Source organism: Pelobates fuscus, chromosome 1, assembly GCF_036172605.1.
Source record: "Pelobates fuscus isolate aPelFus1 chromosome 1, aPelFus1.pri, whole genome shotgun sequence".
Lineage (NCBI taxonomy): Eukaryota > Metazoa > Chordata > Amphibia > Anura > Pelobatidae > Pelobates > Pelobates fuscus.
The window spans coordinates 234096826-234109936 of record NC_086317.1 but is presented as its reverse complement, the minus strand read 5'-3'; the positions used below and the strand labels follow the sequence as shown (position 1 = coordinate 234109936).

The 13111-nt window shown below is 34.9% G+C and overlaps 1 protein-coding gene and 1 long non-coding RNA gene across 2 annotated transcripts in view; both read right to left on the bottom strand.

Annotated features, from left to right (window-relative positions):
- Positions 1-2441: 2441 nt before the first annotated feature.
- TBX2 (T-box transcription factor 2) overlaps positions 2442-13111 on the bottom strand; it is a 13927-nt gene continuing 3257 nt past the window's right edge. Inside the window, exons 3-7 of the mRNA XM_063455177.1 lie at positions 10304-10450; positions 7997-8073; positions 7552-7721; positions 5312-5907; positions 2442-3427 (exon numbers count right to left, since the gene is read on the bottom strand). Of these exons, the coding sequence (XP_063311247.1) occupies positions 2990-3427; positions 5312-5907; positions 7552-7721; positions 7997-8073; positions 10304-10450 (1428 nt within the window). The 3' untranslated portion in view covers positions 2442-2989. The remainder of the gene's footprint in view (positions 3428-5311; positions 5908-7551; positions 7722-7996; positions 8074-10303; positions 10451-13111) is intronic.
- Positions 3910-4456, bottom strand: LOC134611371 (uncharacterized). The gene is made up of 3 exons (XR_010090893.1): positions 4205-4456; positions 4100-4168; positions 3910-3937 (listed from the first exon to the last, which is right to left on the bottom strand). It is a non-coding gene; the product is annotated as an uncharacterized LOC134611371 (long non-coding RNA).

The following is a 13111-nucleotide window of genomic DNA, read 5'->3' as shown; positions in this document are numbered from 1 at the left end:
AGAGAGAGGAGTGTGTATTTTTTTCATTTAATTATTAAATTGTCTAAGACTTTATTAACTCTGAGAGTGCCATGTTTTATATTGTTTTATTTTTGAGAGAGAGAAAAAGAGAGAAAGAGAGTGTGTGTGTGTGTGTGTGTGTGTGTGTGTGTTTGTGTGTGTGTCTCGTTCATTGATATAACAGATTAGAATTATAGATTATTCAGTTAGTTGTGGAAAGTTGAACACTATTAAACGTAAGGCCAGAATAGTAGAGATTGATAAATGAATCATATAATCTTTTGACCTTGTGCCTTCTACGACTAGTCTGTAAATTCGAACCAAATCATTCTTTGGGAGGACTTAATCGTCAGGATGCTCAATGGACAAAGCATAGACGAGTTTCATTTGAACAGAGAAATAACACCAATCGAGTTCCGTTTTCATATGCAAGATGATTATTTTTTTTTTTATTTTTTTTTTTTGGTTCTCAAAACAAATCATGTGTTTCCTCTCTATTCTCCAAAATAGAGGAAAGATTGGAAATTACACGTGTGCTGGTTTGTGCCAAAAACATATCCTGCTTACTTAAGGTTAGTTTTTGTCTGAAACTGTTGTTTCTTTCTAAAAAATAATCGGGTATGAAATCTTTGGAAGTATTTTAGTGGAGTGGAAACCAAATCAACTGTCTCTCCATATAAAAGTGTTGGTCTCGTTTACATACCAATAATATAAAACGGATGTTTATATGCATGGAAGCGTTTTAATCTTTCCTGATCGGAATTAAATGCAGACACCAGCGATTTATAACAGATTACCAACATCTACCTTAATTGGAAATAATAACTAACATACATTAAACTGGACATAACTCAGTCAGAAACATCAAGCACCATATAACTAGGAATTAAATTGAATTAGCTGAGGATTATTGACTAAACAGTGAGTTCGTTAAAGCGGCTATCGAACAGATTGCCAGGTTTAGGCGAAAATAGTAGATTTATCAAATAGAGAGCTGTTGTTTAAAACTCTAAAAATTTAGTCTAAATTTTACAAATCACCCAGATTCATTGTTTGATAAATACGTGCAGTTTAGTTTTATTCTGTTGGAATTTAAATGTTATCAATTTTTTTCATGCAAAATAGAGTATATCATTTACTATATATATATATATATATAAATATTATATTTTTAGTGTCTACAGACATAAATTCCCATAAATTAACTGGGGATGTACACATGTGCAACTAATAACTAATCTAACTAAATCTAAAAGCTTTTAAATATGTTTTTCACCACATACTAAATTAAGCTTTCAGAGCTATACAAAACTGTTACAGTGAAAAACATTTAAAAAAAACAAACAATAATTTGTATATCAAAAATACTCTCAAAGAAAAGAACTATTGTATTGCAAAAATTAAATACATTTTTTAATATTGTTAATTTAGTTGATTTTTTTTTTCAGAAAATATCTGCTTAAAAATGTGGAAGAATAATAATTTAGATCTGCTTGTAAATTCGATTTTTATTTATTTATATTAAAACATAATTAAAAAAAATATTCCTTAAATGAGGACACCAAATCAAATACGTAATACACTGTATAAAATACCTAAAAAAAAAAAAAAAAAAAAAAGATATATTTCAAAATAGAAAATCTTTTTTAAAATATTCGTAGTAAAATTTTTATGGTGTTCACACAAATATGACACTTAAAATAAATAAGGAAATGAAACCGTTAATATTTTAATATTTTTTATTGAAAGATGTGAGAATTTTCAAAAAAAAAAAAAATGAACAGATAAGATACCCGAGTAACCAGACATTTCAAATCATGTATTATTAAACAAATATAGCACAGTTTGTGATAATTCTTTTTTTTTTTTTTTTAATTGAACTGGAGTGAAACAAAATCCTGAGGTTTATTCCTGCATTAATACCCCACTCAGCAAATTACTTCAGGGATATATTAAAACTTTTAAAAACAAACTTTTACTGAATGCAAGGATGGCACATGATTGTCCTAAACAACAGGCGGAGAAAAATAAAATACAATAAAATAACATAAAAAATAAAAACACAGTTAAAGAAACCATACTGAATCTCCTTCAATCACAATGAGCTAAATATGTTTTAATTTACAATATATATGTTTCATGTAAAATGGGGAAAAATGAAAATTAAATGAAATGAATTATTCTCTAAATATTATGTACACACCATGTACAACTCTGAATAAATTAATACCAATTTGCATATTTTGGGATCCTTATAGATTATTTACACAAATTACTAATTTTCATAAATATTTCTGGCATACATGTAGGTAGGTCCCTGCCACTATGCCAGTTTGTTGTTTTTTTTTTTTTTATTTGGTGAAAGATGCAGTATCTGAGTTCAGCTTAAGATAGCACTTTATTTTTATTTTTTTCAATGCAAATATTATATGTTATTATGCTTATTTTCGTTTTTGTTTTTTTTTCTTTTTTCAGTCACAATCAAATCAGATTAGACATATTTTCATAACTGGCTAGTGCTTCCAATAGTCAGCTTTAAGGAAACACTTCCATACACCCCCACCCCCTTTTTAAGAAGAAATCTAAGGAATTTTCTTCTCTAGACTTGTCCATCATCTATTTCATTCAGTCTCTGCATTCTTGAGAAATTCCTTATATTACAGGGGAGCTCCTTCACAATAGCACCATTACAATAAGTCATTGATGCCCCATAAACATTGTCCATTGTCCATTTATGAAGATGTGCCCTCTGATCCGAGAGATAGACATATAGAATATATATATATTCCATTTGACCTTCATTAGTGACATTATTGGATATTTGGTGGGTTTTCAGTGTGTGGTTAGGTTATAATCAGTAATCTTTTTTTGTTGTTGTTGTTTTTTGTCGCTGCCCCTCTTTTCTTTTCAATAAATAGTTATGCTGTGCTGTACAAAATCCCAGTGCTTTTGAGCCTTTGTGGCTCTGGTGAGTGACGTAGGCTGCAGGTCACTTCGGTGTCTCCCTGCCAGGTGAGACCTCTCTCTGGCTTTCCAGCCCACTGACCAGTCTCTGGATGTTCTGCAGCTCATTGATGGAATCCTTCATGGAGGTCTTGGGGGAGTGAGAACTTGAGTGAGACCTCTTGTGGACAGGAGTGTCTGGGATGGGACTGGACTCCCGGCTGCTGCCAGGCTTGGAGCTTTCTGAACCCGGATTCAGGCTGGCTGGCAATCCAGTGGTCAGGAGGTTAGTGCTGGGAGGGATGGTAACAGGGAGCTGGTAAGGGCTGAAGCGGAGGCGAGGCCTGGTGGTGGTGAGGAAGGGGTTCCTTGGCATAGTGGTGGCAGCGCTGGTGGCTGGCATTGCAGAAGCTGCTGCAGCTGCTGCCGCCATGTAGGTGTAGGGGTAAGGGAATAGCCCTCCAAATGCAGGCATCGGGATCCCCTAGAAAACAAAAACAAAACAATACTTCAATTTCTGACACCCTGGCATGGAGATTGCATCCACAAAATACACAGAAATTCCAGAAAAAATTATACCAGGTGGGCATTGTGTAAACACACAACATTACCAGTGTTATTTTAACACTCATAACTAGAGCTGCAAAAATCGCAGACATGGAGCAAGGGCACTGAATTATTACATGGTGGCTCTAATATCACATTAGCTATAATACTACCCATCTATACAATCTAAATAATATTACCCATGTATATACACACACACACACAATACTACCCTTCTATAAAATGTTACCTATCTAAATAATATTAACAGTCTGTACAATACTACCCTTCTATATAATACTACCTATCTGTACAATACTACCCATCTAAATAATATTAACAGTCTGTACAATACTACCCTTCTATATAATACTACCTATCTGTACAATACTACCCATCTAAATAATATTAACAGTCTGTACAATACTACCCTTCTATATAATACTACCTATCTGTACAATACTACCCATCTAAATAATATTAACAGTCTGTACAATACTACCCATCTGTATAATACTACCTATCTGTACAATACTACCCATCTAAATAATATTAACAGTCTGTACAATACTACCCATCTGTATAATACTACCCATCTGTACAATACTACCCATCTGTATAGTACTACCCTTCTATATAATAAAACCCATATATATACTACCCTTCTATATTATACTACCTATCGTTACAATACTACCCATCTATTCAGTTTTACCCATTTTTACAATACTACCCATTTATTTTTTTGTTAACAGAAATGTGAATACACAATCTAAGCATTAAAACACAGCAGAACACTTCCTGCATATAGTCACCAAGTTAAATTGGACATCATGCTCATTTAAAGGGACAGCACTAGCAAGTAACTAAGGCCATCAGATATAGAGACTATTATTCATTCTATTGTTTCAATGTAAAATTAAATTACCAATAGAACACACACCAACTATCCCAAACGTTACTGTCTTAAGGTAATTAATAGTATCCTCCAGGACTTAAGATTTTAAAAAATAAAATAAAATAAGTACTGTAGTATATGTATATTTCTGAATAGTTTAGTAGTATGTCTCGCACAGCAGTGGTTAACAGATGATAATATTATCTCAGTATCCAGTATCTGAGATTTGCCTGTCTCTCTGGAGGTGGAATTAGCAGAGCCGTCTGAACAGCTCGCTCGGAGTTGAGGAGAAATTGTATCTTACATCAATATGATCCCCAGGTCCATTCTAAAAAGACAGAGAAAATGCCCAGAGATATCTGAAAACTCTGTATCAAGTTCGTTCAGCTGGAAAATCAAAAGGTTACAAAACGCCTGTTTGCCAAAGACTTAAACTGAGTCCTATCCTTATTTTAAACGGGTAAAGATGTCAAATGACTTTCACATCAGTCACTGTGGTACAACGTATTATCTGCTTCACTGCCTCAGATTACTGCAAAGCAATGGTGGGCTCAAAGCTCCAGAAAGGGGGAAAGCCCTATTAGCCCAGATCCCCAGTGGATACATACCCGTACATATCAGTCTCTTTGATACAAGGTATCTCTGCTTCTCTGCTTTACATTACAGCACAGCAATGGTGGGCTCCAAGCTGAACAAGCAGATAAGTCTTTGAAAGCTAGATCTCCGATGGATACATATGTATGAATACCCATTAGTGACTGCTATACATGTACCAGTGCTTACATGCATTCAGACATGCAGTCACTGTGATGCAACGGATTTCTACTTCTATATATACACAAATCAGTCACTGTCTCCTAAAAGCAATGGTGGGATCCTCATTCATATCCCCAGTGGAGACATACAGACAGACATACTGCTTACCTGAGAGGCCAGCATGTGCTGAGACAGGTGGAATGGGAAAGGGGTAGCTGCTCCTGCGCCCCCCTGTACAGCAGAGAGAGCTCCATTATCCAGTCCGCTTGCTCCTGTCATTGAGGCCAATAAATGTCCCATGCCCATAGCAGAGAAAGCCCCTGGGCCCATTGTAAATTGTCCTGGGTGGATAAAGAGCGGCTGTCCAGCATTCAAGGGGTTAAAAAACTGTTGGCTGTGCAGGCCAGACAAAGCCAAGCTCTGCAGGTGACTGGCACTCAGGTGTGGTGGGCTTTCAGTCTGTACCATGAGTGGAGCAAAGGTCTCTTTACTTAAACTTCCACATTCTGGATCGTTTTTAGATTCCTCTTTCCGCCTGCTCTCCAGTCTGTCCTTCTCTAGATTCCTGACACTGAAGATACTGTCACTGTCCTTGCGGGTGTCTGGAGACTCTGTCTTCTTCTCTGAGGGGGTCTTCTCTTTGCTCCTCTCCTCCAGCTTGGGGCTGCTGGGGCTAGAATGGACTCCCCCAGGGCTGTGCCCTCTCGCACTCCTTACTTCCCGTCTGTCTAATTCCTGGTCACTGTCCACTCCGAATTTGTCTTCTGGAATAGAGATATAGAAAGTGTAGTAAGCCCAGACCGTGTACAGTTTACAGATCAAAGTATAACCTATCTGTATACATTATATACAGTATTACATTATAGAGTATACTATATATTTGATGATAAAGTAACATTCGAATTGAAAATGTATCATCGATTATTCCTCTATACATTTTAAAACTATCTCTAATCATGGTAGCTGATCTGTACCCCCATCTATCTTACACACTTTTAACCCTTTCAGTCTCAGTGCTCCTCTGCCCAGAAAAAGGCAAATGCACAGCAGAATAAAAAATATTTAGATGTGTCCACACCTAACACAACACAAGACAATGTAACCTTTAATAAGACATTTCTTCTTATTTAAATCCCTATGTTATTGCATCCAATGAACATTTATTAACCCATAGGAAATATATGGAAATACAGGAAACCGTGGTTGTGAAATGTAATTAATCCCCTGCACATCAGAAAACAAATAAAAGAAAAACAATGATTTGGGAGAATTATTTGTATCCCACTCCCAGGACATGCTCACATTACAGAGGGGTGTATTTATTAACCCCTTTATGACCGATGGCATGTCAGGACTGTTAGGATATCACAGTATTTTCCCGGCCCATTGTCCTTAAAGGGTTAAACATCGAGCTAGGCTATTGCACAGTAATTATTTTTACTCGAATATACACTTGCCACAAGTCACTGTTTAGTAAATAGTCCCCGTGGCGTGTCAGCTCAGAGTCTACGGTGTTTAGTGGTATAGCAGTGAAACAGACAGATCATAATCACTAGTGATCAAAATCTAAGAGCAATCTGGGCTATTAAGTAACAGGGTACTCTGCAGTGACAAGACATGATAAAATAGTTTCAAACAGATTGCCATAATGCACAACAGCAATGTGTATTAGTCTGATCGACACTGGCTCCAAAGAAACCCCCTGTAACCAAGCCCCTGATTTAATATCTGATCCCAAAACCAGCCTTCTGATTTGTAGCGGATTCTAATGTGTACTTAATTCCCTGGCATTCATGCACTAGATTGCAGTAAGTAGGAAATGTATTCCTTATGGGATACCCACAACATCATGTTACACACATACAAAAATGATTCACTATTATAAGTACACACTGCCATTTAAAAACTGTGAGAACTAGGTCCAAGATACACCATAAACATGTACCGGTTACTATAACCACTGCTATTCACAACCACCACCTGTCTATCATCTTCATAGAAAAATAAAATCTAATATAATGTGTACACATAATAGCCATGTAACAGCAGGAATTACATATACACTACTAGGTTTGTTTATTTATTTAGATTCGTTAAAAATATCCACCTGTAAATTAACAGTTTGAAAATGTAGATTAAATTAGCAGAACCAGAAAAATAAAAAATATAATTTGGAGAATTAGTTCAGCTATATTGTAACAATGCTGTAGAGATAGACAGACTAGAATTAGATAGATACATACTGTATTTCAGAATTATTAGAAACAGTAGATTCAGCCAGAAATACTAAGTATCAAACCAATCGTACATTAGAACAGTAGCATTAATAAATAACATAGGAAGCAGTGGACAGTGCGGCATGCTGTCTGAGATAGCAGCGCCATATGTTGTGGGTGAAGGGTCTTTACCTCTGTTGTTGCGGCTGAGTCTCAGGGGGCTGGGCTCGGTACTCAGGGGGGAGTGCAGAGGGTCCCTGCCTGGGGCAGGATCACAAGAAGAGGCATCAGACTCTGCTCCATCCCTGTCTGCCTTGCACTGATCTTCGTACATCCGCAGGGATGGGAGCGTCAGTTGTTTCCTTAATGGAGAAAAATAAACAGGAGAAGATATAGTTAAACACTGCCTGCAGAGCTCAACACTAAGAATCATACATACGGTTATATACTCTCTATAATTTAACTCTTTACAATTTAATATTAATATGCACCTTTAATATGTCTAGCATTTTATTGGCATTGACAAATTTAAAAAAATAAAAATAAATAATCCATTAATGTACAAAAAAAAAAAAATACAGAAATATAGATGGAACTTTTTTTTAATAGGGAAGAATTTATTTATTTTTGGAATTACCTTTTCTCTCGTCTTCCATTACCCGTGTCTCTAAATCCTTTAGCAAAAGGATTATTATCGATTTTAAGTTGTGTGATCTGTAAAGATACAAACCATAAACATAAAATTAACCAAACTAATGGCAAGCAGATGGCCACAAACATACTTCAACATTGTCTTGATGTCGCTAGGGTAAAGAAAGGGTTAAACGTGTCCAGGAGCAGAACGGGTTAAACACACACTGGTTTGGAAAGTGAGCATGCCATGCTACAATACGTTGTACACACAACGTGATTATTCTTACAGCAAAGTCTGGCTTAGGGAGGCTGTTTGTTTTTACGTGTCAATGAAAGGGTTAATCATACACTTGACATTCCAAACATATTTGTTTTTTGTTTTTTTTTGTAAATAAATGTATTCGATTCTTTAATCCCCCCCCCCCTCCCCTTTCTGTGTCACACAGTGAGAGGGGTTGAGCCCTACCTAAAGGCAAGTTCTCATTTCAAACAGTTTAGAACACACAGCCTTCCTGGTTTAACACACCACATTCTTTATTAAAAATGATGCTGAGGTTTTGCTTGAATTATTAATAGAGTTTTAATGATAGCAAGTTATTTTTCAGAGCCCCCTGGAGGAAACATGGCGACTAAGCATTGCTGTGTTGGTTAGAAGCTATTCTTACCACTCACATAAGACTGACTTATGGTGCAAGGCCACATTAGGTCAATTAATAATTCATACTTTTGAAATATGTCCCCTTAGATGCCATCTTTAAAAATGCATGTCTGAATTTCTTTATGGTATATTTTCACAAACAAATTGATTTTTCGTTTTGTTTGTTTGTAAGGTATTTCCACTAATAAGCAACCTTAACGTAAGCTTAAATTACCCCCCAAAAAAATCCATTAAATAATTGAGATTTGTGGGGGGGGGGGGGGGGGGGGATATGGCATTTCCTCTTAAATTGCACAGACACAATATATTCTGATCTTAAATTGCAGGGAATCTACATAAACAAAATTAAATAAATATTAAATTATATTTTACACACATATATTAAATTCATGCTATTTGAATGAAATATAAAAAAAAGTTAGTTGCTAACGCAGAGTAAAAACGTTATAAATAGCGAGAAATGCAGAAAATAGCATATTTGCTAATGTAAATATTTAATATTTTTGTTTATATTCCAATTGTAATACCACACATTAAAAACATAGTTAGGTGGGGATTATTATTAGTATTATTTTTTTTAAACAGAGCAAAGATCAGATTTTTTTTTTTCTAACTGAGCAATCAAAAATTATTTTAGAACAGAAATAATGTAGGGAGACTTAAATAAAAATCAGAATTAACCCCTAGTAAGAAGGCCTGCAGACAGTCAGCGGGTTAATCTGATGCAGACACCAGTTTTAAGATCTTAATGAGAAACCCAATCTCAAGCAAGATTCTTCTCTGTCCTATCAGTCTATGGACAGGTTGTGGCTTGGCTGCAGTCTAAGTGTTCTTTAATCGATCGTGACTCTGTGCCATAAAGTTTACGATTGGAACAAGCCCACCCGGACCCTCAGACAGATCTGTCAATTAACATCAGCAGCAAGGGGTGAAGGTGTGTCCTGTATCTTGGACAGAAGAGAGCCATATGTACATGTGTGTGGCTGCCTCATATCGAACATAAAGATTATCTTAATGGAATACTAGCTTTATTGACATAAAGAAAGCCAAACAAAACAGCCAGTGTCAATTAACTATACATACTGTCCACAGTCTAACATGAACATGGAAAAAAAATAAAACACAGGTCTGTGGCCTAAATGTATTTTTTTTTTTAACAGAATGACAATTAGGAAAATAATAATAAAATAAAAAAAGCCACCTGCACTATACCAACCACAACATATGAATTGGCCTAATAATATTCTTTCCAACATGCCACAAATCATTTATTTTAATTAACTGCACGTCATAAAAAGTATACACACACACACAATATATTATTAATTCTAAATTTACCATCAATGTAGATCTATAAAATACCACACTGACGCTGTTGTGTTACAAATCAACCATAAAAAAAATCTAATTTTAATCAAAATTATTTTAATTATAAAAAAGGTAGAATTCATGAATAAACAGGGCAGTAAGCCAAGAAACATCACGTGACTGAAATAAATATTTGAAACCTAATTCTGGGTTGTACAGTCCCATGGAATATACCTAGATATGTATATATGGTATTTTTGACACAGCTGGTATATTTGTATATAAGTTATCGACAAACAGGTACTATTTGCTTTGATTACAGAATGCAAGCAGGATTTATCTTACCTTATCATTCTGATAGGCTGTAACTGCTATAAAATCGGTTTCTGGAAACACATAGGTCCTGAACGTGCTATAGGGGAGTTTCAGAATATCATTGGCTCTTACTATATGGAACCTAGGCTGATATTTGTGCATGGAATTTAATATAGTCTGGAGAAAAGAAAGAAAAATATATATATATTAATTATAGTACAAACCTTAATATTGATTAACAGGTCTTACTTAGTTTAGCACATACCGTCAGTTTATATCGTGGTTAATAAATTAAAAGGGCACTATTACATTTTATTTATTTTTCTCTGCAGTAAAATTCAAAAACATACTATTAACAAAATAGATTATTATTAACCCTTTAATCAAATCCTAATAATGGACAATTTCAACATAACTTAAATCATGAGCACATTATAAGTCAAAATTAAATAATATCACAATCTGGCAACTTCTATGCATGTACTTACTATCAAATTTAATATACAAAAAAAAAAAAGAAAAAAAAATACAGTTTAATTTCAGTTACATTGTCTTACAATATTGTTCAATGGTTTGACTGCCTGTGCAAATATAATGTATTCAGAGGAAAATCCCTTTTTGTGGTCAGAGGATATTGCATAACTCAATGAAATGCTATCTTTGTTTCATAAAAGATTTTTAAAAAAATCTGGGTGGAATAAATATGCTTAAAGTGTCATAAAACGAATCGATCTGATTACTGTTATATCACTGGAAATCTACATTAGCAAAAAAATATTACAAAAAAAATGTAACAGCAATTCTATCCAAGCGTGCAAATCCCTCCTGTATGAGCCTATTCATCTGGCTAGAAATTTTAGGGTGTACAGATGGGCATTGATTAAATCGTATACTGTCCAATTTAACAGACAACAACTCTGAATATCAGATCGGAGGCAAAGCGCTGATTCTAGAGCCGATGCTTTAATTACATAGATTTTTCTGCATACAGAAACCAAAAAAAAAAAGCTGGGTTGAAATATTCTAAATCCTATAGACTTTCTGTGTTCAACTTAAAGCTCACTGTATAAATAATAGTTTAACATTGAATCATAGCTTCTGCCAACTGAATGTGTATGTTTGGTATAGGATCTATATCTTGGGAAACTCTTAAAGATATGTCAGCTGTTATGACATGTTTGGAATTAAAATTAATTCGGGGCAAAGCAAGGCCAGTTTGGGATAGATTTGGAGGGGAATCTAATCCAGTTTTGATGCTATTACCTCTGATACTTGGATTTCAAGCAAAATGTGAAAAGATTGTCATCTGAGAATTATGACATGGGGTATATTTACTAAACAGCGAGTTGTAACGATTGCGAATCGATTTATTACATGCAAGCTTTAAAAACAAATACTGATTAGTATAAATATCCTTATATCATCCTAACTGGAGATTTCATGCCCCAGTCATCTAGTTTGTTCATAGGATTAGTGTTCAGTTACCAAGTCAGTGTTTAGTGAACATACCACCACCAGCTCTTAGGTTTGATACAAATCGGAGAAATGAATAGTCTACTGGTGGTTGGGAGAAACAGCTAAATGTTGGGCTGAGCGTTTGCAAGAAATGTATGCTGTGAAATAAATTGTATTTTAGTTGTGTCGCTCCATAAGATATACACAGTTCAATCAGACTACAAGTACAGCTAGAATCTACATATAGATTCATTTTTATTGTTTCAAAACAAGATCATGTTGGTAATAAAACCCTTCGGGTTACAGTTTTGAATTTTTCCCTCGATGTTACACTAATAAGTATCTTTTTAATATATTAAACTACTAATTTAAAAATATATATATTTTATATCTGATTAATGTGGGTCCAAAGAACATGAAGGGGTTAATTCGAGAGCTAGGGTTTATCATTAGGAAACATATCACTGATCTAATTCTGTATATTTTTTTATTTTCAACGATAACAACAATTAGCAGGTTAAGAGACGAAAACTCACTGGTGACCAAGGCTAAGCTATATATTATCGGAAATAGACGTTTTGCTTGTTGTCTGTCGAACTAATTGCTACATAAATTCACAGGGTATGTATTTAAATCATGTTAATTACCATATCAAAAAAAGGCAATTGCCCAACTTTCTCTTTTATCTACTTAACTGCTTGTCAAAAGGCAGGGACACTATGCTAAATGTGGATAGACAAATATACTCCTGTAAGACACAGGAAGCTTCTAATTTGTCTGGAAGGAGGGACAATCAGACAAGTGAAGTCTTAAATAAATATTGCATAGACACCAAAAACCTTGGATTTAGCAAGAATAGGGAGATTTCATTTCTATGAATTCAAGGGGTCAGATTTGCTTTCTTACCCATGCCCATAATGAAGATAATTTAAGAAAGTTTTTTTTTTTCTACAATGCTTTTAACTCTACCTGAGGAAGAAAGAACAACGTTTCGACTGTTAAGGTTTGTATACACCTGTGGCGTGGCCATGACTACTTGTTTATTGCACATGATTGCAACCCCACCTCTAAACTACACTTAAGGGATATATAGCAAAATACTTAAGGGCTGACTTTTAAGTGGCCCCTATACTTTTCATTCCCTGTCTGTCTGCCTCTTAAGCGATCCGTGGAGACTGCAACTACTTACCCACCACACTGAACCCCATTCACACAGCCCAGTCTAGCTGACCTTATTTCAACAGCTTTATTTAATCCTAAGATTTTACAGATTTAAAGGAAATCTATGGCAGATTGTATACTAAGAAAATTACCTAGTACGATTTTATCTTACCTACTCTGAAACGTCAGCCATAAGATTAGATTTTGATTACGATGATATGT